Consider the following 26,291-nt stretch of genomic DNA (forward strand, 5'->3'; position numbering starts at 1 on the left):
CAGTCCCTTTGAGGAAAGCACCTACGGAAACCTCTTTTGCCAGACATTGGCTCTACAGCATCCCTGAAAAGCATTTTGGGATTGATGACAGCAGACTTTATATCTACCACTATTCCTGTCTTCCCACGTCACAGGTCTGAGTCCATAGGCAACAGCAGAGTGATCCTTCCATTCATCCGTGCCCTAGAGCACACCCCAACCTTGCCTCTGAGTCAAGGTACTCAATCAGCTCAGATGCTGTAAAAGGACTTGCACATAAACAGTAGTCTCTGCCTAAAATACAGGATGGATGTAGCCCAAAAACTCCCTAAAATGCTTGTTAGTGATCTGAAATTGATCTGGCTAGTTCTTTAAGTACTCCGGGGTATGTTTAAGCCAATCTGGCTGATGAGCAAGAACCTGTCTCATCTGAATATTCTTTAACATGCTCTTTCCCTATTCTGACCTGTGCTTTCATCCTCTTGTTCCATTAATCACACTAAGCAGCCAGTCTCAGACACTTATTGTAAGATTAAACAATACAGCATCAAATATTTCATCCTTCTCCATAGCACTCAGTATTAGGCAAAAGCTTGCTTTAGTAGTGAGCCTATATTCTTCATTCTTTTAACTTCTAAGACACTTCCCAAACATTTCCCCCTTTGCTTTTATGACCCAGGGTAATCACAGCTCATCTTGCACCTTCACTTTCGCTGTATTAATTTGTCTTTGTGCTTTTCTCTAATACTCAGTTTTAGACACATGTCCTTGTTTCTGTGCTTCTAGAGGTTTTTTTTGTAATTCACTGCCGAGCTGTAGATGCATCCATATAGACCTGTCTCAGAGACCTCGCCATTCTGCCCAGCCCAGCAGTTCAGGGAGCTCACCCATCTGGCTCTGTAGCTGACCAGAGCCACAGACTCTTGCAGGAGCCCAGCTGTGCATGACGGGAGCACAAGTGCTTCCCAGCCCCTCCGGGCTCTCCCAGCCACCCTATTTTCATACCTTGGGCACACGAGGCTAAGCAGGCAGATTCAGACACTTTTCCTTACACTTACGCTGGCTGAAGACTTTTACTCACTGGCAAACATCTGCTCCTTGAGCAAGCATGCAAACACAGTGAGGGAACACGCTCTCAGCTCGCTCTGGCTGTGCCTGCCCTGGCAGCACAGCACAGACGCAAACCCACTGTCAAAACCACATTTCCCAATGTCTTTATGAATAAACTTGGGCCAAAGCAAAGAAGCAGCAGAGCTCTGGGTCTCTCTCAGGCTAGAAGAGCTGAACATGTGCTGGATTTAGCAAGAGAACAAGCTCTCATGGCCCAGGTCACCAGCTGACAGATGAACACAGTGTAGTGGCTTGCAGAGGCAGACAGACCAAACTCCAACCAGGAGTATTCACGCAACCCTGGAGTGTTAGTCCAACACCTAGTGGGCACCTTTGTTCTGTGTAGGGGGTATTTTCTCCATTTCACTGCTATCCTGTTTTTCAGTCTGCCTCAGCATCATGCTGAGGGCTCAAGCTGAAGTGCTGATCTATGATAAATTGCTCCATAGGTCATAGAATGATAGAACAGCAAGTTGGAAGGGACCTCAAGGATCATCTGGTCCAACCTTTCGTGGCAAATGCACAGTCTAGACAAGATGGCCCAGCACCCTGTCCAGAGGAATCTTAAAATTGTCCAATCTGTCACTTCCCTGGGGAGATTATTCCAATGGCTGATTGTTCCCATTGTGAAAAATTTTCCTCTTGTGTACAATTGGAATCTTCCCAGGAGTAACTCGTACCCATTACCCCTTGTCTTTTCCTTGTAAAAAGGGAGTCTCCATGTTCTTTGTAGCCACCCTTTAAATACTGGAACAGGGTGATAAAGTGTCCCGTAGTCTTTCTTTTCACAAGGATGAAAAAAACCCACTTCGCTCAGCCTTTCCTCATATGGCAGGCTTCCCAGTCCTTTGATCATCTTTGTGGCGCTTCCCTGGACCCTCTCCAGCCTGTCCACATCTTTTTGTATAGTGGGTACCACAGTATTCCAGGCATGACCTGACAAGTGCTGAGTAGAGTGGGATAATGACATCTTTATCTCTGCTGGTGACGCCCTTGTTTGATGCAGCTCAGCATCCTGTTGGCTTTCCTTGCTGCAGACACACACTGTTCACTCATACTGAGTTTGTCATCCACCAGGCCCCCCAGGTCCCTTTCCACAGAGCTGCTCCCCAGAGGGGTAGATCCCAGCCTGCACTGCACTCGTGGATTGTGTTTTCCCAGATGCAAGACCTTACACTTGTCCTTGTTGAACTTCATCAGGTTCTTGTTAGCTCACTCTTCCAGCCTATCCAGGTCTTCCTGCAGGGTGGATCTCCCTTCCCAAGTGTCCACTTCCCTGCTTAGTTTGGTATCATTGGCAAACTTGTGTTGGGGTATACTCGATCCAATTATCCAGATCACTTATGAAGATAATAAACAATTGGGCCCAATATCATAGAATCTTCATGGTTGGAAGGGACCTTTGAGATCATCGAGTCCAACCATACACACACAAAAAACCCCCCTACAATCTCTGCCACCAGAGCATGCCCTGAAGTGCCAAATCTACATGTTTCTTAAATACCTCCAGGGATGGTGATTCAACCACCTCCCTGGGCAGGCTGTTCCAGTGCCTGACCACTCTTTCAGTAAAGTAATTCTTCCTAATACCTAATCTAAACCTCCCCTGCCGCAGCTTCAGACCATTTCCTCTGGTCCTGTCATTATTCACTTGGGAGAAGAGGCCAACCCCTGCCTCTCTACAGCCTCCTTTCAGGTAGTTGTAGAGGGCAATGAGGTCTCCCCTCAGCCTCCTCTTCTCCAAACTAAACATGGCCAGCTCCCTCAGCCTCTCCTCATATGACTTGGTCTCCAGACCCCTCACCAGCCTGGTAGCTCTCCTCTGGACACGCTCCAGCACTTCAGTGTCCCTCTTGTACAGGGGGGCCCAGAACTGAACACAGTACTCGAGGTGAGGCCTCACCAGTGCCGAGTACAGAGGCACGATCACTTCCCTACTCCTGCTGGCCACGCTATTCCTGATACAAGCCAGAATGCTGTTGGCCTTCTTGGCCACCTGGGCACACTGCTGGCTCATGTTAAGCCGGCTGTCCACTAACACCCCCAGGTCCTTTTCTGCCGGGCAGCTTTCCAGCCACTCAGCCCCAAGCCTGTAGCGTTGCCCGGGGTTGTTGTGACCAAAATGCAGGACCCGGCACTTGGCCTTATTTAACCTCATCCCATTGGCCTTGGCCCATCGATCCAACCTGTCTAGATCCCTCTGTAAAGCCTTCCGACCCTCAAACAGATCAGCACTCCCACCTAGTTTGGTGTCATACACAAACTTACTGAGGGTGCATTCAATCCCCTTGTCTAGATCATCAATAAAGATATTGAACAAGACTGGCCCCAAAACTGAGCCCTGAGGGACACCACTGGTGACCGGCCGCCAAGAGGATTTCACCCCATTAATCACAACTCTCTGGGCATGGCCATCCAGCCAGTTTTTTACCCAGCGAAGAGTACACTTGTCTACGCCATGATTCACCAGCTTCTCCAGGAGAATGCTGTGGGGGTACAGTGTCAAAGGCCTTACCAAACTCCAGATAGACAACGTCCAAAGCCTTCCCCATATCCAGAAGGCGGGTCACGTGGTCATAGAAAGAGATCAGGTTGGTTAAGCAGGACCTCCCTTTCCTAAACCCATGCTGGCTGGCCCTGATCCCTTGGCTGCCCTGCACTTGCCATGAGAGCTCACTCAAGATAATCCTGTCCGTGATCTTTCCTGGTACCGAGGTCAGGCTGACAGGCCTGTAGTTCCCTGTATCCTCTTTCCGACCCTTCTTGTAGATGGGCATCACATTAGCCACCCTCCAGTCATCTGGTACCTCCCCTGTTGACCAAGACTGTTGATAAATGGTGGAGAGAGGCTTGGTGAGCTCTCCCGCCAGCTCCCTGAGTACTCTTGGGTGAATCCCATCCGGCCCCATAGACTTATGTGAGTCTAGGTGCAGAAGCAGATCATTGACTACTTCCTCCTGGATTATGGGTGGATTGTTCTGCTCTCCATCCTTGTCTTCCAGCTCAGGAGGCTGAACACCCTGGGGATAGCTGGTCTGACTGTTGAAGACAGAGGCAAAGAAGGCATTAAGTATCTCAGCCTTCTCATCCTTGGTTGCAACTCCCCCCCGTCCCCCATCCAGTAAGGGATGGAGATTCTCCGTGGGTCTCTTTTTGTGGATGTATTTATAAAAACTTTTTTTGTTGTCCTTTATGTTAGTGGCCAAGTTGAGCTCCAGCTGGGCTTTTGCCTTCCTAGTTTTCTCTCTGTATAACCTAATGAGATCTCTGTACTCCTCCTGAGGTGCCTGTCCCTTCTTCCAAAGGTGATAAACCCTCCTTTTATTCCTAAGTCCCATCAGAAGTTCCTTGTTCATCCAGACTGGCCATTTTCCCTGCCCTTTAAACTTGTGACACTTGGGGACAGCCTGCTCCTGGGCCTTTAAGATTTCCTTCTTGAAGAGCGTCCAGCCTTCCTGGACCCCTTTGCCCTTCAGGACTATCTCCCAAGGGACTCTCTCAACCAGTGTTCTGAACAGGCTAAAGTCTGCCCTCTGGAAGTCCAAGGTGGAGGTTTTGCTAACCCCCCTGCTTACATCGCTATGAACTGAGAACTTGACCATTTCATGATCACTAAACCCAAGACGACCTCCGACCACCACATCTCCCACTAGTCCTTCTCTGTTTGTGAACAGTAGGTCTAGCGAGGCACCTCCCCTGGTGGGCTCACCTACCAGTTGTGTCAGGAAGTTATCTTCCATGCACACGAGGAACCTCCTAGCCTGCCTGCTCTCTGATGTGTTGTATTTCCAGCAGATACCCGGCAAGTTGAAGTCCCCAACCAGAACAAGGGCTGGCGATTGTGAGACTTCAGCCAGCTGCTTATAGAATACTTCATCTGTCTCCTCATCCTGGTCGGGTGGTCTGTAGCATACTCCCGGCACAAGATCTCCCTTATTTGCCTTCCCCTTCATCCTTACCCATAAACACTCGACTTTATCATCACTGGAATCTAGCTCTATACAATCAAAACATTCCCTAATGTACAGAGCCACCCCCCCGCCTCTCCTTCCTTGCCTATCCCTTCTGAAGAGCTTATAGCCGTCCATTGCAGCATTCCAGTCATGACAGTCATCCCACCACGTTTCCATGATGGTGACTACATTGTAGCTGTCCTGCTGCAAAATGGCTTCCAGCTCATCCCGTTTGTTGCCCATGCTATGTGCATTCGTGTAGATGCACCTGAGCTGGGCTACCGATTTCACCCCTATCCTTGGTCCTTTATCCCTAGGCTCATTACTAGTGGGCCTGGTTTTATCTCCTTCCCCCTTCGATTCTAGTTTAAAGCCCTGTCCATGACCCTTGCTAACTCTTGGCCTAGTACCAGTTTCCCCTTGTGGGATAGGGTTTTCCCATTCTTAGTGAGCAGGCCCGGTGTCCTGCAGATCAAACTATGATCACTGAACCCAAAGCCCTGCTCGTAACACCAGTTTTGGAGCCAGGTATTGATCTGTCTGATTTTCTTGTTTACCCATTCGTCAGTCCCCAAAACTGGAATGGCAGAGGAGAACACAATTTGTGCTCCCAAACCCTTGACAAGCCGTCCCAAGGCCCTGAAATCTTTCTTCTTTGCCCTCAGACTTCTACTCTCCAGATCCTCACTGTCTGCCTGTAAGATCAAAAGAGGGTAATAATCTGAGGGCCGTATCAGGCCAGGAACCTTCCTGGCTATATCCCTAACATGGGCCCCAAGGAGGCAGCAGAGCTCCCTGTGGGAAGGGTCCAGCCTTCCTTTGGGACCCTCAGTTCCCCTCAGAATGGACCCCCCTATGACTATTGCCCTCCTCCTGCTCTTCACAGAAGCAGTCTTAATGCATGGAGCTGGCTGCTTTGGCAACTCCCTGGATGGGGCTTTATCAACATCCTTAATTCCCTCATCATCTGTCTCCAGAGGCCCATATCTGTTCTGTACGGGCACCTGGGGGGGCATGGGGGGTCTGGCGGGGGCTCTCCTGCTGCCCTGAGCAGGTACCTGCTTCCATTCCCCCCATCCTCTCCTGGTTCCCCTCCTTCTGCCTGGTGACAAGAGGGCAGGGGATCCTCTACCTCTCATGGAGCCTCCTCCTGCTGCTTTTTCCCTAAGGATGGCAGGGTGTGGCTCCACCGATCAATCTCCCTTTCACACTCCCAAATGGTCCTCAGCCTTTCCACTTCCTCCTTAAGCTGAGCCACCAGGCTGAGCAGATCATTTACCTGGTCACAGCGCACGCAGGTACTGTCTTTGCTGTCCTCCTGCCAGAGGGACAGACATTCCATGCAGCCCGTCGCCTGGACGGCTGCATGTCTCTCTGTCAGGTCGATCCCTGGGGGACCCCACTTGTGACAGTTTGGCAGTTTGAACCCTCTGTGTGCAGCCTGTCAGACCGTTCCCCACCCACCGCACAGACCACTCGTCCAGACTGTAATGCACCAGTTTCTCTAGGAGGAGGCTATAGGAAACTGTATCAAAAGCCTTGGAGAAATCCAGGTAGACGATGTCCACTGCTCGCCCCACATCAACCGAGCAGGCTACTTTGTCATAGAAGGCAATCAGGTTTGTTAAGCATGATTTGCCGTTGGTGAATCCATGCTGGTTTTTCCCAATCACATGCTTCATTTGACTTGCGATAGCCCCCGGGAGGATTCGATCCATAACTTTCCCAGGGACTGAAATAAGACTGATGGGCCTGTAATTTCCTCGATCCTCCTTTAAGCCCTTCTTGTAGATGGGGGTGACATGTGCCTTCTTCCAGTTTTCTGGGATGTCCCCCGATCTCCACAACTTCTCAAAGATTATGGAGAGTGGCCTCGCAATGACATCAGCCAGCCCTCTTAACACCCTCAGGTGGATAACAACGCAGCGCATCGAATTGTAGGAGTCAAGCTCCTGTAATAGTTCACATACCAACTCTTCCTTCACTGACGGTGGGTCTGTGTTTGCATCAGCCTGGCCCAACAGCGCTGGTAAAGACAGAGTTGAAGAAAGTGTTGAGAACCTCCACCTTTTCAGCATTATTGGTTAATTAGCCAATAATTCCAGCATTAATTCACCTCTCCTGTTTAAGAGCAGGCCAATAATGTCCTTCTGTTTCTGCTTGGGTTTTATGTACCTGATGAACACTTTTTTGTAGTTTTTGACATCTCTGGCCAATTTCAATTCAAGCTGAGCTTTTGCTTTTCGAACGGCATCTCTGCATGAATCTTCTGGAGCCAGGCTGATCTCGCCTGTGCGCTGGTGCGAATATTCTCCTGGACTCCCCTACAGCAGTCTCTGATTTGATCTAAGAAACAGTTATCATTTCTTCCCTCTGTCACCTCCAAATGTGTTTCTTGTTGGTTCCTGCCATCAACTTTCAGCAGACTGGTACCTGGAAACATCAAGTCATTACCAGCAGGGTGGAAATCTTTCACATTCTCCTCCTGTCAATGACAAATTGCCATTTTTTTGTTTATTCCCCTCTCTGTGTCACTTGCCTCTGCTGTTTGCCCAAGGAATCTGCTGCAGTGAAAGTCTCCTATGACAGTCAGCTCATCCTGAGTCCGCTGACTTTCTGTTTTGCTGGAGCAAATAGTTTGTCCCTCCTTGCTGCTCAGACAAAGTAGTGCTTCTACAACAAAGTCCCCAAATGTCCACTGCGGGTATTGCTAGCTATTTTTCATTTGCTGCTTATCATCCACCCCAGCCTAGTACCATAAGTGGGCCTTCTCACCAGAACTGAAGCCAAGGCCAGGCACGTAGCTTCACTTTTTTTGCACATACCTGCAAAAAGCAGTGCTGCTGTCCTGCAATCAGTCACAAGAGACCTCCAAAAATTATTCACTCAGTCACCTAGAAAGCACAGGCTACTTCACTCACATACAAAATAACTCCAGCATCAGTCTTTATGTAGCAAGAGACAGGCAGACCAAATTTTAGAAGTGAGGAGCAGGGCAGAGTCTGGACTCCCCAGTACTAACTTGGACAGCAGTGCAAGTTTTCCTATGTGGAGGTCGGAAGAAGAAAGACAGAAAGGTTCACTTCTCACCACGGTTAGTTAGGATAAAGGCAAAGAGTTAGCTAAATCCAGGTGACCCACTTTGACTCGAGGCAATAATGAAGATTTTAAACAGCTGTGATAACTGAGTGCAGACTGCTTACTCCAAGATTTAGATCAAAGCAGTCAAAGCAGCCCAGTTAGCCTCTTTGGCTAAGTCTATACTTGAGGGAGAAGGAGCTCCTGGGTCCTGATTGCACTTTGGCCATGTGATACCACTTGTCAGGAGAAGATTTGGCTGTGCCCTGGCTGCGTATGGGTCTGGGCTTCCTGCCAAAGGTAAACCTGGGCAGGCAGGCAGGCAGGGAGGAGCCATGGTAAACCCCAGTTGGTCCCTTATTGAGGGGGACCAGAACCATGGGGTGACCAGCATGCTCATCTTGAAGCCAGAATGGCAGGGTACAGCATAAAGGGCTCCTGCTCCATGGTGCATGCTCAGAAAGAGATTGCTAGTTTGTATCAGGGCTTTATCATTCCTGTCTATTACACTGGGAGGCAGACAGCATTTTTGCTGTGGAATGTCTACCAAGAAGAAAAGATCTCCAAAATGATAAAGAGTTTTGGTCAACATTGTCATAGAAGACATTAGTCCTTGATTTTGTTCTCAGAAGCCCTGCTGTGAAAGCCTAGTCCCTTTCCCCATCCACATCCTGAGCTCTAGAAACAGTGCTGGTAAAAGCACAGTGAATGGATGAATCCAGCCACAACTAAAGCAGGGCAGCTGCCCCAGAGAGGAAGAATCTGGTCTGCCATATGGGGCGAGCTGGGCTACCACTGTTGGACTCAAGAGTCTTTGCACATCCAGAAACATGGAGAGAAGCAACCCTCATGAGTTGGGGCACACTAATACCTTTCTGCCACTGCCTGAGACACTTACATGGAGAAGAAGTTGGAGACTCTGTCTCTTTTGACAGTAAAGTGACTTTTTGGTCCAGGAGGCCAGTGTCTGCGTGGAGCCAAAATCAGATATCCCAGAAAGGTTCATCTGAACTTCTGCCTCGTTGACCCTATTTATTGTTTACAAAGAGGAAGGCAGGACCCATGACGAACCACAGGTAAAGCCCAAGTATTAAGGCCTTCTTTCTTTCAGTGCTATATAAAAAGATAAATCTTAACTAGACATTTAACAAAATTAAGGACCACAGGTCAGAATGCTGACAGAAGACAGATACATCCAACCCTGCAAGGCCTGATGAAATTCAGCCTACGGTGCTTAAGGGAGCAGCTGAAGGAATCTCTGAATCATTAGCAACTATCTATGAAAACTAGAAGGCAGGAGAGGTCCTGGAGGATAGGAACAGGGCAAAAATGCCCCCAGAAAATCCAAACCAAAACTTGTCTTGAAGGATAGGTTAAAGGACTGTGGACCAGTCAGCCTGACACTGAACTTGAGAGCTGGAACAAAGTACTAAGTCAACCATAGGTAGGCACAGGATAAGATGATACGGAACAGTGAGTAGTGGCTTGTCAAGGAAAGATCTCGTCAAACAGAATTTATTTCCTTCCTTGGCAGGGTAACGGGTCTAAAGGAGTACAGGCAAGGAGTAGATTTGATTTGCCTTTAATTTTATAAGGCTTTTGGTATACTCCCTGTGATGTTTTCAGAAGCAAGCTGAGAAAAGAAGGTCTAGACAGAATTACTATGAAGTGGATGAGTGACTGAAAATGAATTTTCAAGAGTTATAATCAGTGATTTCCTAACCACTTGGGAGAACATCTCTAGATGGTTCCCACAAGGGACTGTCCTGGGCCCAGTTCTATTCAATATTTTCATTAGTAAATTGCATAGTGGATTGCAAAGTACACAGAATATTTGCAGATGGCATGGTTTAGAGACAGAGGACTCTGTTAGGATCAGGATTCAAAGTTATCTTGTCAAACCAGACACATAGTCTGAAAACAATAAGGTGAAATGTGATACAGACAAGTGCAGAGGGACACAGACAGGAAGAAAAAAAACATAAACACGTCAAAATTAGGGAATTTCTGACTAAGCGACAGTAGTGCAAAAAAGGATCAGAGGCTGGTGCAGGAATCAGCATAGTGATACTGCTGGAAGGGTGGGGGAATTACAGAGAACATTTTCACAAGCATTAAGAGGCGTGTACTGTGTAAGACATAGCGGGTAATGACTCCAGTCTGTCAGTACTGGTGAAGACAGATAGATGGCTCAAAGTCATTTTGAAGAAAGCATTTCGGGAATGATATCAAAACATCTTTGATGGCATGATGGGAAGAAGAGGACATTCTCAAGGCTTTTGGCGGTTCTCATTTCTGTGGTTCACGTACAGTTCCCCAGTTCCAGAAATGAAGGTTCAGTCTGATTTTAAATTCAGTCCCACCTCTCACAAATTTACTGCATGTCACGTTCAACACACTGTGACTGCTTCCTTCACTGCAATAGATGAGACTGCTTTGTATAGCAGACAAGTCTTTTGAGTGGGAGTAAAAGCTGATGGAGAGATATAAATAAAAATTACTTTGATTTACATATATATATATAAAAACTTAAAAATCAATTCATTGAAAAATGTTCCTATCTTAAAATCTGGGTTTTCTTTTAAATGCAAATGTTTCAGTTATGACAGTAATCTGCAGATAAGGGAGCTGCTAAGCAAAGGATGTTTCTCAGTGCTATTCTGTCCTTTGTGGAAAAATTTGTTGACGTTTTACTGTAAAATCATGCAACAAGACAGAGTGGATCAGCTCAATGTACTTAGGAAGTAAACTTGTCCCCATGACAAAAGCCATTAAAGAGATAAGGTCTGCAAGGACTAACTCTTCCTAAACGTGAGCCAGTAATATTTAAATACTTAGCTGTATTGTTTGCATTAGAGATGAAATGGTTTAGACAGTTGATGAATGTCAAAATGTTCAAAGATCCCAATGCCTTCCAGTCAGTTTGGGCTTCCTTCACCTCTCATCTTTAATGAGCAACTCTGACCTAAGGTACTTTCTGCCATCCTATCTGAAGCAGAAGTTCAGATTTACTCAGTTGTCTCCTGATTTTACCTGCTGTCTTTTTGTGTAACATAGATTTCCTAATAATAAGCATGCTGGTTAGGAGGGTCAGGGTGGCTGACAGTCTTGGTAACAGCAGATAGGTACTGAAATTAAAGCAACTGCTTCATCTACCAAGGAAGTTAGGCAGCATGCAAGGCAACCAACTTAGTAGGACCATGTCTCACCAAGAAAGGATGCAGGAGGAAGAATTCTTCAGCCTACTGCTATGACAACCAAAACCATCTCAAAACACCCTGGAACAGAAGACACAACACAGCAATGCCTGGGTGCACCTGGAGCAGACCCTGACCGCAGACCACCAATCACCTGGCTGATGGCTTTATTCATGGGTACCAGCAAATACCAGGCTTATGCGGTGGAAGATTGTTGCTTCTGCTCCAGGCAATAGCAGGAATTTCCCATCTACAAAATTAACAAGTGCCTTCTCTCATTCTAGCAGCATATGGCTACTTGCAAGCGTTTCTACAAGCCTTCCTGGGGTTTTCTCCTCCAAAGTCCTTGAAAGCTTCCTGATAGTCTAGGGAAAAGAGATAGATGTGTTCACTAGCAATGAAGACACACTGTAAAATAAACTCCCATGTCATATTTAGCCCCATAAACACCCCTCTTCTGAAAATCCCTTCTCTCCCACAGGTAGATCAAGTGCCCTCCCCCTCAATGGCATCTTCCTGAGACTCACAGCCCCGGGTACCGTCTCTTGAGGACCAATGAACTCAAGGGCACAAAATCAGCAGAATTAGGCCCATGGCATCAAAGCCCTCACACACCATCCACAAATTCAGAGTGCAGAAAAGGGGTAGAAAAACCACTCCTACCAAAGTGCACATTCAGTGATACTGGGAGGGACTCAGCACCGAGCTGAGCAGAGAGCATGGCCATGGGAGGTCCACGGACTGGGGCTTGTGCATCACTCAAGCTTCAGGGACTAGGATTTATCCAGAGGAAGCAGAGCTCAGTTATAAATAGCACTGGATACGGCTGGCCCTACTTTTGATTTGTTTTCTTCCTGCTGGGATTCGGATGCTCTGCTTTGTACAGTGTGTCACCAGGAATCTGCTTGCTTATTCCCCTCACAGCATTTCCCACTGTATTTATTAGGCTGGTATGTTAACAGCTGAGGAGAATTAGAATCTCACCTGTTTGTCCCATCAGTGACCGTGTTCCCGTGTCAGACGCGGCATGCAGCTGAGCGATGGGTGCCAGAGGCCAGCAAAGCTCAGGGGCATTTAACCAAGTGGAATTCACAGCTCTTGGTTTCAATTCTGACTGTGCTCATTGAGCAAGATTTCCAATTTACAGACAAAATATGAAGTTCCCTGCTCCGTGTGCGGGGAAAGCAAATACACACAGCAGGCAGGCTCACATCCAAATCTCCAAGCAGTCTGATGCTGCTAAGTCAGAGACAGCATCTGCAATGTGCCTGACAGAAGGTTCCCATCATCACGGGACTGAGCGGGCTTGCAGCAGGGATGGGGAGAGATGGCCTCGGGGCCTGCCCAGCGCTGGAGGTCCCACGGAGCTGGGGCAGCTCACCATGGCACCAGGGGTGGGAGAAGGGTGGGAGCTGTGGCCAGTCCCGGCTTGATATATATCCGTACGACCTTGCTTGCACTGTCCCTGCCCAGCTTGCCTTTAGCTCTGCCCTTATCGCTCTCTCATCTCTGTTTCATCCTCTTCAGAGAAGCACTCCGTTGTTTCACAGGCTACATCAATGCCATTAAGACCCATCCAGTCCATACACTTTCACATTTCATAGGCCAGCAAAGAAATACATTTTTCCTTTGACATCCAACATAGTTTCCTGATTCCTATTAAATATTTAGTTAACTTTTGTGAGTGCTATAAAGCAGCAGAACAGGATTCAAAGATCCAAGCAACCAAACAAATGCATTATAACTTCTATGCCCTTTTAAACCTCAGGGTAACATTTTTCAACATCCCAAGGGCTTCAGGGACTCTTAAATTTTATAAGTGAAGTTTTCTCCACAAATCAGTGGAGCACCAGTACAACTATCAGGCAAAGAAAATTACTTATACTTTGCTTGCAGACACCAGAAAAGAAATAAACAACCTGAAACAAACATAAGATGGTTTGGATCTTAAGTAAAAGGAAGAGGAGTGAGAAGAACAATGCACTAGAGGAGAATCTATTTAGCAAGCAGCAGTGAGAGCAGAAGGCAGAAAGTAAGTTCAGCATCTGTATGAAGTACAGAGAGAAAAGCAGCATCAAAGCAGGAAAAGCTGCTTTTCAAACACACGTTACATGATCTGCAAGGGACGCTTTTCAAGAGATTTCTAACCCACAAGAATCCATACCTAAGGCACAGTTTAAAAATAACCTGCTACAGAAACCGAATCTCCAGAAGGTACCGTCTGATACCATCTCAAAAAATACATCGAAGGTAAAAGATCAGGGATTTTGTTCATTATGGTCAAAGATACTTAGGAAGAAGCATTTGGGCACTTACCTTGCCTAACCTTAAAGTGGCCCAAAAAGCGTCCAAGAGGTTTTGAACAAGGTACAAACACCCTGTAAAAGATTTCATCCCACATTTCTGCCACAGCCATGTCTTGCACTTTCTGCCACCTCCACCAGGCTTAAATAAACCCAAAGCTTCTGGATGAATTTCTGTGGCTCAGCAGAGCCTCTCCCAAAAAACGGTGAAACTTGACGGTGTGAGAGACAGAATTTCCTCCAGCAGGGCTGTGACTCTGCAGCGAGCTCTCCCAGAGACTAAGGACAACCAGAAAGCTGCTGATCTTGACCCTGTTTTCTACAGCAAGCATATGGCAGCCCTTCCCAAGCACCGCCCTTCCTCCCCACGCTTCTCTCCAGATGACAAGGGAGCAAACACATGACAGATGTTTGTTGGCCACTAAATGCCTCACGGTGCTACAATGACAGGTCCTCAACAGACCGGCACAACTGCCGCTGCAGCAGCCTGTTACTGAACGCAGAGTTCAGTGTAAGGAGCAGGACTGCAGCTAAGAACTGCTCCCCCAAGGAAGCTTCTGACAGACTGAGGTCCGTGGACTCCAAATGCACCTCGCTGGCCCATGGATGCTCCTCCCACTCCCCTGTACTTCTGCGCATGCACTGAATGTCTGAAGTGGTCTCTCTGGTGAGAATACAGTGGCCTCCTTTGTTCCTGGGACATCAGAGGTTAACTAGACTTTTTGCCCAGTTTGCACTGAGACAGGTATGCAAAGCAGGGTTGGTAGCACGAAAAAAGTAGTAGCAGAAAGCTGGGTCTGGAGACGAAGTCCTCTGTACTAGATTGCACTGATCTAGTATGAGAGATGCAGTTTGCTTGCATTACTCTAGAGGTTTTGTGCTAAATGATCCTCACCATCAGATTTCCGCTCTACTATATCTTCAGGCTACATTCTCCCACTTGCCAGCTCACATCTTGATGTTCCTCATCCTATCTCTGGTTCAGCTTCCTTGGTTTCAGGTCTCTGTTGCTCTCCTCCTCCAGATTTCTGTTTCTCCTCCAGAGTTATCCCCTGACAGTATCCTAACAGAGTTGAATGAGTTTTTTTCATTGAACTACCCCCAGCAAACACCGATTTTGTGCTCCTTAGCAGTGAAGGGAACAGGAAGGGCATTGAGCCTTTTCTAAGATGGCTGATCTTTATTCTGACCTTGATAGCAACCTTCTGTCTTTTCTTTTTCTTTTATTTCCTTTGCATCAAACTCCATGTTTGCCTGAAGCCAAAGGAACAAAATATTATGTGAAGCAGTAACATCTCAGAGGCAAAGCAAGCTGCAGAATCTGTTTGTCTGACTGCAGATGACAGATTTAGGAGACTGCCCGTCATCAGAAATGAAACAATGTGCTGGTGTGACAGTGGATTATGAACCAAATGCTTTTTCTTCTCATAAGTGCAGTGAATACAATCAGCTTTCTTGAGAGGCCTTTTTTTGTGAAGCTGTGCCCAGCAGCATTGAGTGGGGTGGAGAACAGCAGGTCATGCTGACTTTAAAGAGATTGTGTAACCGAACTCATTTACTTCCATCATCAAAACAAGACCTTAGTGAGTCTGGGGTGGCTTCATGAACTGCTAAGATTCAGTGTAGACTTATTTAAGGACTTAAATTAAAACACAGAAAGTAGAGATGGAGAACAGATCACACAATTACGGGGCAGACTCCAGTGAGTAAGTCTCAGATGTGTTTTATCTGGTTTACATTTGAAATGGGACTTTCACAAGTTCTGGTGGGAAATTATTCTGCTAGCTGACACTCCCTCTAATTTCCTTTGGCAGACTATATAGTCTGCCAAACTAATAGTTTGCAGATTATTATTGTCCTGCCTTGTCCTTTTTGTCCTAATGACAAGCATCACATTTAACCTGAATGGCATTGGGTGAAGAATTATCAAGCAGTGGCCAGCCCTTTCTCCTCCCATGCATGAACAAAAAGCAGAAAATAACTCTTTCAGGATGCCATCTGAAGCTCCATGGTATCAGCTCCTCAGGGAGCCCAGATCAGCTTCAGTAAATTTACAATGAATCAAGTTGCTTTTCTAACTAGTGATCTCTCCATAGCAATTCCAAACCACGTTGTGCACGTGGGCAAGCCTGCCACAGCTGAGATTTGCTCTAAACACAGCCAAAAGTAATGTTACCTTTGCAGATCTTAGGGTCAACACTCTGCAATGGGAATTTAGTCAGTAATTCTGACGATGAGCAAGTAAAAAAAAAAAAATCTTTCCAAAAAAATTATTTCTCTGCAGCAGTATTGGCTCTGTACTAGTCCCACCAACAAGCAGAAACAATGCCCTTTTTGTTTGATGTGAAAGTGAACTAGAAGCATACAGTGAAAACAAATCTGTTGAATAAGATGTGTTTTAGGAGGGAGACTGAACAGCAGAAACAAATGTTGACACGGCAGACAGTTTCAGTTATCAATGCCTGTTTCTGAACTCTCCAGCTTACAAATACTTCAAGCCTAAAATATTTAGTATATCCCGGTGATGAAAGGTAACAAAGTCTTGTTCAACATATTCATCAATGACCTGTGGAGTGGCCTGTGCCAGTACAGGCTGCGAAGTAGCTTTTGCCGGTGAGAGGTGGGGGAGAGCATCTGTCATTCATCTCAATGGCCAGTCTTGCCCAAACAACGACAATCAACAACCTGGATGAGGGGACAGAGTATACCCTCAGCAAGTTTGCTGATGACACAAAACTGGGAGGGGTGGCTGACACACCAGAAGGCTGTGCTGCCATACAGAGAGACCTGGACAGGCTGGAGAGTTGGGCAAAGGAACCTGATGAAATTCAACAAGGGCAAGTGCAGGGTCCTGCACCTGGGAAGGAATAACCCCATGCATCAGGTTAGGGGTTGACCTGCTGGAGAGCAGCTCTGCAGAGAGGGACCTGGAAGTCCTGGTGGGCAAGTTGACCATGAGCCAGCAATGTGCCCTTGTGGCCAAGAAGACCAATGGTCTCCTGGGGTGCATTAAAAAGAGCATGGCCAGCAGGTCGAGGGAGGTCATCCTCCCCCTCTCCTCTGCCCTGGTGAGGCCACATCTGGTGTACTGTATCCAGTTCTGGGCTCCTCACTTAAAGAAAGACAGGGAACTACTGGAGAGAGTTCAGTGGAGCGCTACAAAGATGATCAAGGGAATGGAGCACCTCTCTAATGAGGAAAGGCTGAGACCTGGTTCTGTTTAGCCTGGAGAAGGGAACACTGAGAGGGGATCTCATCAATGCTTATCAATATCTAAAGGGCGGGTGTCAAGAGGATGGGGCCAGGCTTTTTTCAGTGGTGCCCAGCAACAGGACAAGGGGCAACGGGCACAAACTGGAACACAGGAGGTTCCAGCTCAACATGAGGAACAACTCTTTACTCTGAGGGTGACAGAGCCCTGGCACAGGCTGCCCAGAGAGAGGTGGTGGAGTCTCCTTCTCTGGAGACATTCAAAACCCGTCTGGACGCATTCCTGTCCAGCCTGCTTTAGGTGACCCTGCTCTGGCAGGGTGTTGGACTAGATGATCTCCAAAGGTCCCTTGCAACCCTACCATTCTGTGATTCTGTAAGAAAAAAAGCACTCCTCTCAGCTGTAAATAAACCCTAATAATCATCTTTTTAAAAAAGAAAGGAGAAAGTAAGAAGATAGCTCAAAGGCTGGCAAATGCAGCAAATGTTGAAAGCCCCTTCTTCTCCCCAGAGGAGACTGCTCTCAGGGGCTCTGGGTGCCAAAGAGTAGTCAAGTTGTCCCACTTTGGCCACCCACATTAACATCCAGAGCCAAGCCCTTGGATTGAGCCATTGGCTCAGATACTCTGTCCAGGGACTTGCTTTCTAGGAGTACTCAGTGCTAGAGATGATGGGAGTGTGAGGATTTTGCTGACTATTTGGAGCATTATTTTGATTAAAGTGGGGTTTAGCTTAATCATACGTAGGCTTTTGCCCAGCAGAACATGACAGGTTTGACACAGCGTCCCAGGAGCTGACTGTTTTTAAGCTGGTGTTCGCAGCAAAGTCAGAGGCCTGAATTCACTGACCTGGGAGGCCATTTCTAGGTCTATGTTCTTGTAAGACCTAAGGTTTCAGTGGTGTATTAGCCACATTGTACTGCATGCATATACATTCACATGTCTGTGTATGTTTATTCCTTTCTGGCTTTGGATCTTAATTCATAGTAAGGAATTAGAAATGTGTAATTTAAAACAATCCAGAATTTTACATTTTTTACAGTATAGTAGCACTTAATATGTGGAAGACAATTAGCAAATCTATAAGAAGCCATTGCTATTCTCTTTGAAAATACAGGGAGCAGTATCAGGCAGATAAACTGATTCTTAGGCAACAGAAATAGAAAATTTATATTAGTCTATTTTGCTTTTAATAATGGGCTGTGTTACATCTGTTTTGTTTTATGCAAACTTACTGAGGTATTACTAAGTCACTGAAGATGAAATGGCACAAGAAAAGAGCTGTCAGCCTGCTTTACTCACTTCCCATTTTGCTTCCATTGTGAAAGGGCTGCATTGTTTCAAAAGGAAGGAGCCAGGCAGTCCACAGAACAAAGGCTCCTAATTGTTCAGGAGAACTTTGTTATTTTTCTAATTGGTCTTCAAAGTCATGGGCTTGCAGTCTTTACAAAAGTGAGGACTGCACAGGGTGGTCTAGACGAAGACCAGGCTTCAGACTAGTTTCAGTGTTGGTAGGGGAGAATAGAGCATCTTTGAAGTAAATATTAGAAACAAGGCATCACTTTCTAGAATCATTTAATGGTGAACGGGGAATAACAATCCAATATCTCAACCTAACAGATATTCCTTCATGTCACTTTTTCTCCTATCAAATGGAGAGAAAACCTTTTCTAAACCTTTTGGCTCATATTGACAAATGCCTACTGTTCAGACCTTTCCAAAAGAGGTACAAGCTCTTCTCCTGATTGCTGTGCAATCACCTTCTTACTACCTTTGCTTACTAGTTTTGTAGCAAGTCAAAAGCTATAGTTTACTTTATTGCAAAAGAAAACTAAGAATAATGATTCTCAGCACTGAACCTTTGGAAACAAACAAGAAGGAACTAGACTCTGCTCATGCCTACGTCTATCCATACCCGTGGATTAGTTTCTCTCCTTTTCAGAGCTGTCTCCGGAGAGTGCCTAATGACTTTTTTCACCTCTGAGCCACATTGCTGCCAAGTGGTACACATAAACCTACCTCTAAAAACCCTATACAGGGTGCTTCTACTGCTGAACGTACTTGCTTCTGGTCTGTAGGGATGAGGCCACTAATAATAACCCTGAAGCATACTCTGCCCTTCCCAATATCACCTGGGGCACAAATGATGTGGGATCCTGGCATCTGTAGTGTGCAGTAACAACTGTTGACCTCCTGTAGAATGCCACAGCAAGGCAATGAAAAGCTGCACATAGGGCTTACTAAAAAAGCCTGACAAAACAGCTTTTTTACTGGAAGCCTAAATGGCAATGGGAGAAGCTTGGAGTTCTCTGCATGTGTGTGTGTGTGCATGTGTGCCCGACACATTTTATTATGATAACAACCCATGTCTGGGCTACCACGTTAACCTGTTAGAAGAGCTAAAAATGTTTGCTAGAGGAAAAGCTTTGGACAGACAAGCAGCAAATATAAAATTCAGGTCTTCTCTGAAATGTTACATTTGCATAACCTCTCTGTTTATAGCAAGCACCAGTCTTGCTCTTGGCATATTCCACATTCATCTGCAGTCCCATCAGGTTCCCTTGATTTCTTGGACTTTCATTGGAAGCTGCAATAACAAGGAGCCATGGCTGTGGGACAATCCATGCATGGCATGTCCGAAAGTACAAGGAACATTGACAGTGTGCCTAGAGGTATGACCGCATTAGGCAGCCCAAATCAAGTGACAGCAATAGTTAATGACAGCAACATCTGTAGCCCAGGCTAGCAAATGAAATACAGACCCCTGCACCTCAACAGGTTCCTACAGACCATGTTGAAATACGTGCTGACACATTTTTACTGCTATAAACAAGGTCAGAAGCGCATATGCCTTCCATTGCTCCAATCTTAACTCATATTACACTGTAGACATAACTATAAAGTCAGCTGGATGTAGCAACACAGTCACCCAAGACCTTCACAACATCATCCATCTGGTGACTCTTTGTGACAGATGCCAGAGTGGCATTACTTTAAGAGCATTACCTGCACATCACAATTCACTAGAATACTTCAAGGTCAACTACAAAGTACTGTGTCTTGAATCCCAGTGGCAGCCAATTCCACAGGCAGCTGCCCCTTGGTTTATTGTGACTAACAGAGCTCTCTTTTAGGGCTGATATATGCATTTTACACACTGCTCATCGCCTGCTGCCCTGGGATTTTGTACTTGGAACATAAATAGCATTGCATGCTGGTATATACAGAGGAGATTAGTTCCTCCCCAAAGCGAAGTAATTTACAATAATGAAAACTAAGGAGAAATAATTGTTTATAGAAAACTTTCGCTGACATTTTTAGTTTCTGTTGAGGATCAAGGATTCATGCAATTGCTTTGCTTTTCTGCATATTTCAAAATTAGCTTGAAACACAGCTCAATAATCAATCACTAACACATGTATTAAACCAACACCTTTCCCATTACAGCACCTTTCTGCATATTTCAAAATTAGCTTGAAATACAGCTTAATAATCAATCACTAATGCATGTATTAAACCAAAACCTTTCCCCATACAGCACTTTTCCTCCTGTGCCCAAACTCAGACAAATTAAAAGCCCAGTTAGAGGAAAGGAAAAGCACCCTTACCTGCCACACTGGCTCCGTGTGCTTTCCTGACTTAGCACTACTCTTGTAGCTGGGCTGGGATGTTGCCTTCTTCAGGTTGTAGATGGCCACATTGCCGTCATAGAAGCCCACTGCCATGAGGTAGGGGTGGTCGTTATGGAAGTCCAGGCACATGATGCCACTCTCACTGCTGAAGACGTACTCTGGGAAGGAGGGGTTCTTCATGGTGTAGAGCACGAGCATGCCCTGGCCCTGCTTCATGAAGTCATCTAAACAAGGAGGAGCTTTGCTGTCACATCAGTTTCCAAGATCCTCTAGTACCGAGACGTACAATCTGACAGCACTCACCTATGCCTAAAACAAACCTGAATGTAAAGTCATGTTTGGGAAGAACATCAGTCACAGGAACAAATGGTCATATTGGCATGCCTACATGTGAGCATCCTTTCCTCCATTGATATGTCATTCCCAGGACATGGGGACTATGTGTTTATGCAGCAAGACTACTGTTTTGGCAGTTTTTTTCTAGGACAGGCTTGAGAAGCATGGAGGAAAAAAGAATCTTGTGAACAGTTCTTTCTTTGGGCTAGGATTTCACTAACATTGCAGACATGCAGGCTGAACCAAGGATAGAGGCATTTCAATTTCTGTATTGGCAATATTTGATATTTCAGCCTCTACAGCTTCTTTAAAGAAAAGCATTTCATTGAAGTATCTGTAAAGCATCATATCTACGGCCATTATACGTAACTGTACAATGCAGAAGTCACTACAGCTTTATTTTCTGCTTATGTCCAACATCTCCTCCTTGCTGGGCATAGAAGCTCCTTTTTTGCCAAGACTTTCCATTTTCTTTTCTATTTACTTTCACCTTTCCTTTGTGCTGCCTGAAATTAGCTCTCCCTATTCTCAATAGGACCACCTTTCGTGGGTTTTTTTATCATGTCCTGACTGTCTCTGCAATTCTGTGGCTTTTTGCTCATCTGAAAAACAATTTCCAAATTCTTTCAAAGGGAAAGAAAGCTGTTGATGTAGATAAGCTCTCCAGAAGCTAAGAACGAGCTTTCCTAAACTATGAAAACAATGGTGTCTCTCAGAGTATCCTAGCCATCTCTCCAAGTACTTTTTCTTACCGTCTAATTCCCTCTGGCACACAGTATATGGGAAACAAATTTACTGCTTTCTGTGCTTCAAATACCCACTATATGTCCTATATCCAGAATAGTCATCTCCTTTTGAAAGTGCTTCTTACCTTTCCTAACATTTTGACCAGCCTGCAGGATAAGGGTTTGGTAAATGTGTACCCCAGTGATAACACTAACTTCAGAGAACCCTCCCCGGTGGCAAGCTGATCCCAAAGCACCATGCGGGTTACAGACATTGCTTACCTCAAATTTATCAGGGTCACATAAAGAACATTCAAAGAACCAGTAAAGGAAATCACACATCAACAAAACTATTACTGCTGCTTTGTTATTTGGATTGTGGAAACATTCTGCTTTCACTGTCTCTCTGTACATTGGGGCCAGACAGGGGAAATGGCTTCCTTATTTTGCAGAAAGGTGAGATTCCAATACTGGCATTACTTTAAACATATCTGAACCCAAATAATATTTTTAACTTTTTTTTTTTTTTTTTTTGGAAGAGGGGGAAGTTTATTCCTAGAATTCTAGCTGAAGAGGAAGTGACATCAGAGATTTGCCCTGTTACTTGAATTCACAGAATTGTCTTTGTTTTTAGCTAAGTAACATCATTGAACTGGTATTAAGTTGAGGTCCAGCCATGATAAGGATGAATTTTGCTCTCGTCAGGAGCAAAAACACTTGGGAAGGCTGTGGAAATGACCTGCCAGGAGTGACTCATAGCAGAATGGACTATGAAGTCAAATCGGTTAGACAGCCTTTGAATTCAACTGTTTCATGCTCTTATTTCTCCTGGAGTGTGCTGACCAGCCAGGCGCATTTCCAAAAGGTCTGTGGTGCACATTCATTTTCTATCTGTTGGCAATGTGCTGAGGGGCCTCAAACAGCTGTTCCCCATGCTCTCTGCACAGACAGCAGAGGAGACATCTCTTCAGAGGATGATTCAGCCACCAAAGATCTGAACTGGGTTTTGGAGGTGCATTGCTCTCTGCTGATCGGGCAGTATCATAGGCCACCACCTTCCACAATTAGAGATGATGGAGCAGACCTTTATTGTCTAAAATAACTCAGCTTCAGTAAATCCACCTGGAGGTTAGCCTGGTCAGGAAAAAGCAAGGTCTTGGGCAGAAGTTCTGGCAGGGACAAACACGGGATTCAGTTTTCAGATTAAGACACTCAAATGCAGATCTATGTGTGGCTGGCTGGCTGTGCACTCAGAGTCCAAGCTTCTGCTATTATCAGTAGAGGTTACAGAATCACAGAATCACAGAATGGTAAGTAAGGGTTGGAAGGGACATTTGGAGATCATCTAGTCCAACCCCCCTGACAAAGCAGGTTGACCTAGAGCAGGCTGGACAGGATCATTCTATGATTCTCTGATTCTACATCCAGGCAGGTTTTGAAAATCTCCAGAGAAGGAGACTCCAAAGCACCTCTGGGCAGCCTGTTCCAGTGCTCCATCACCCTCAAAGTAAAGAAGTTTTTCCTCATGTTGAGATGGAATTTTCTGTGTTCCAGTTTGTGCCCGTTACCCCTTGTCCTGTCTCCGGACACCACTGACAAGAGTCTGGCTCCATCCTCTTGAGACCCGCCCTTTAGATATTCATAAGCATTGATGAGATCCCCTCTCAGTCTTCTCTTCTCCAGGCTAAACAGACCCAGGTGTCTCAGCCTTTCCTTATAAGAGAGGTGCTCCATTCCCTTAATCTTCATAGCCCTCCACTGGACTCTCTCCAGTAGTTCCCTGCCCAATCAATCAATCCACTTCACTGAGTGTAGAAAACTGACCTTAAAGAAGATCCCTATATTTGGTCTGCTGATTTACTCTCTGGGCTCCATTGACTGCAATGGCCAGCCCTCTACTGACTGTCAAGCCCATCTTAATCCAAGAGCTGAATCCTACTCATTGTCTCCTTCATGCTATGAAATACACGGATGTGGGTTAAATCACAGATGTGTGAATACTGCATGTAGGCCTGGATAATATGATAGCTAAAGTACAGCCTGTTTCTGATGAAATGCAAAGTGAGGAGAATAATCCACAATTAACACCGAAGCATGGCCCATAAATCCCAGTAAAACAATAACCTTCTGAGAGTGGGCATATAAATCCATTTCAATGAAGGGTAAATTCTCACCCAGAGTACTAAACTGTGACTTTCTAACATGTTCTTTAATAAATGAAAAAAAAAAAGGGCTTATTTCATTAGCGATATTCAATGCCCCAGTATGGTAGGGACAGCACATACCCATAGCAGCATATCTGCAGTGTAGCTTTGAAGCATGGCCTTTTCAAGAGAAAGGTTTGGTTTTTTCAGTAAAAAACTAGCAGAGCACAGCAGTGTGCCCCAAATCCTGTGTAGCTGGTCTCTCAGGATGCAGGTAGCTCACTGAAACAGTGTTAGAAGACCACAAGCACACAGCAAAGCAGAGGGTGCAGACCCAAGAGCTGACAACAGCTGCACCACTGCTGGAGGCAAAAGCAGCAGCTTCAGATCTGAGACAGCTGCTCCGCACCGCATGGACATACCAGCATGCACTGGAAGAGCAGAGAATATCTGCCCCACGCAGACCCACAAAGTGCAAGCTGGCTCTTTTCCTGAGATACAAGGCCTGGAGATATTAGAGATATCAGACAGTTATTCTGACAATCAGTGCCAGCAGGAGTTGTTCTTCTACTTTACAGAGGACACAAGGCAGCACAGCAAGAAGAGGAAAGTGAATGGGTTCTTGCTGTAATGAGGAACAGGTGCATGTCATGAGGATCCTCATCGTTGACCTGAGGCGGAGGTTAAATTTCAGACCTGACACATAACAAGTGTATGTGCGAAGACAAGGTTTGCTAATGAAAGATGCAGATAGCATGATTACTGGTCTCAACCTGGAGAACTGAGCCTGTAAGCATCACATGCAAACAGAAACAGGTTTCAACCACCTATTACCACTGTCTAAAAAATTCAGCTGCATTTGCACTTAAAGCTGGGCAGATTCAACCCAAACCCTTTTCAGAAAAATACCAATTTAGTAGTAGCAAAGTACCTCAGAATATCATTGTGGTATCACCAAATAGTTCATGCAAAACAAAAATATGTAAAGCATGTAAATCTTTCATTCTGATGCTTACTTAGTGTCTGTTTTAACAGATTTTCATTTATATTCTTACTTTGCTGAGTTTAAAAGAATCAGCAAATGTTCAATATCAGATCAAAATATTTTGTTTGCTGGACAGATTTTTTTTTTATTATTTTATTTGCATCTTTCCCTTTTCGTTCACCAAAAAAACAGGAGACATGCATGGTTTTCCTCCATTTCCTCCAAAGTGCTTAGCGGCTGAACCAGTATTCTCAACGCAACAGTATCCTCAGGTTAGAAACTACAATGTTTGAGGTAAATCCTGCATTCATATAGTAAATCTCAGTGTGGGGACTGTCTATGGTCACGAGTGAAAGTAGAGATTTTTACTACACAAGAAGCCAGTGCTACAGGTTCGTATGCGATAAACTGGCAAATTACCTTCTCTTTGGAGGATATGAAACCCAAAACACCGCAACCTCACACCTTAGATGCTGTGATACATGGCCTTTTATAAATCAAGTCTGCCAGATGTCTCGCTGATATGGCTCAGACCAAGAAATCACCATGCTAAAAGGAACCACTGCTGTTTAAAATCTGTCCTTTCACCCCAAGAGCCCATCTAAAAAAAGAAGCAAGACGGAGAAGCATGGTTGTGAACAGCTGCTTGTTTCTGAGCATCACAGCTGCACAAGCACATCTACCCTTCTTTCCTAGATATGCCCGCACTTTGATGAGCTTGCTTGCTGAGGCTCTGTCCTTCAGGCTTGGATTTCTGAGAAGCCAAGGGAAGGGGCTGGCTGTGCTTTACACCCGGTTAGGCGATCTCTGGGAGGAAGAGATCGGTTTCAGAGACAAAAATTTTGGTACCCAAAGAAATGGCTCAGCTGTTTACTTGCCTTACAGATATTTAAAGTGTAGAGGACAAAAAAGATTATCTGGAGGCCAGTAAATTTCTCCAAGCAAATTATTATTATTATCCAGTTCTACAAAATCCTGAGCACAGACTAAGAATTTGCCTGTGCTACAGCTTGTGTGGCACAGACAGACGACTGGCCAAGTCACAAATTAATGAATTTTCTTTTTTTTTTTTTTATCAGTGAGCAAAACCTGTGCAGCATGGCACTGAGCACAGGCTAATCTAGCCTGCTGTGAAACATGCTGTGTGAGCTTGTGCTGCTTCAGCAAGACTCTCTCCTGGCTTATTTAAATAGCTCTGCCAACTCCACACTTTGCTGCGGTGACAGAATGGGTGTGCTGTAAGAAAGGAAATGGCTAGCACTTTGAGCTTCACTGTATGCCAATAGTTCAGAAAAATCAGGAAAGAACAAATTTTCCAAGGACCTCAGAGAGTTTGGGCATGTGCTGAATGTGTTTTCTAAGGCTCTTGAGGACTAACAATAATAACTTTATAGCACTTCATAGTGCTTTAAGCCTATATCTGCAGCACTCCCTTTCACAGGCAAGGGAGAAAGGCCAGTGGAGGGAACTGCTAAAGACACTATAGCAAGCTTGAAGAATAGGGAGCAGAAATGGGACTCGGCAGGACTCTGTTCAACGTGGCCCCATCCCTGAGAAATTTCAACTGGGATCACTGATACCCATTCTGCTTCTATTCCCTAAAAAGCCCAGCAGTACTTGAGTATACTGCTGTGTTGATA

At 45.5% G+C, this 26,291-nt stretch overlaps 1 protein-coding gene across 1 annotated transcript in view; it reads right to left on the bottom strand.

Annotated features, from left to right (window-relative positions):
• The window catches only part of DNAI1 (dynein axonemal intermediate chain 1), a 162,938-nt gene that overhangs the window by 67,426 nt on the left and 69,221 nt on the right, over nucleotides 1-26,291 (bottom strand). Inside the window, exon 14 of the mRNA XM_054186993.1 lies at nucleotides 20,438-20,685. Within this exon, the coding sequence (XP_054042968.1) occupies nucleotides 20,438-20,685 (248 nt within the window). The remainder of the gene's footprint in view (nucleotides 1-20,437; nucleotides 20,686-26,291) is intronic.

The sequence above is a fragment of the Rissa tridactyla genome, chromosome Z (assembly GCF_028500815.1).
Source record: "Rissa tridactyla isolate bRisTri1 chromosome Z, bRisTri1.patW.cur.20221130, whole genome shotgun sequence".
Taxonomy (NCBI): Eukaryota; Metazoa; Chordata; class Aves; order Charadriiformes; family Laridae; genus Rissa; species Rissa tridactyla.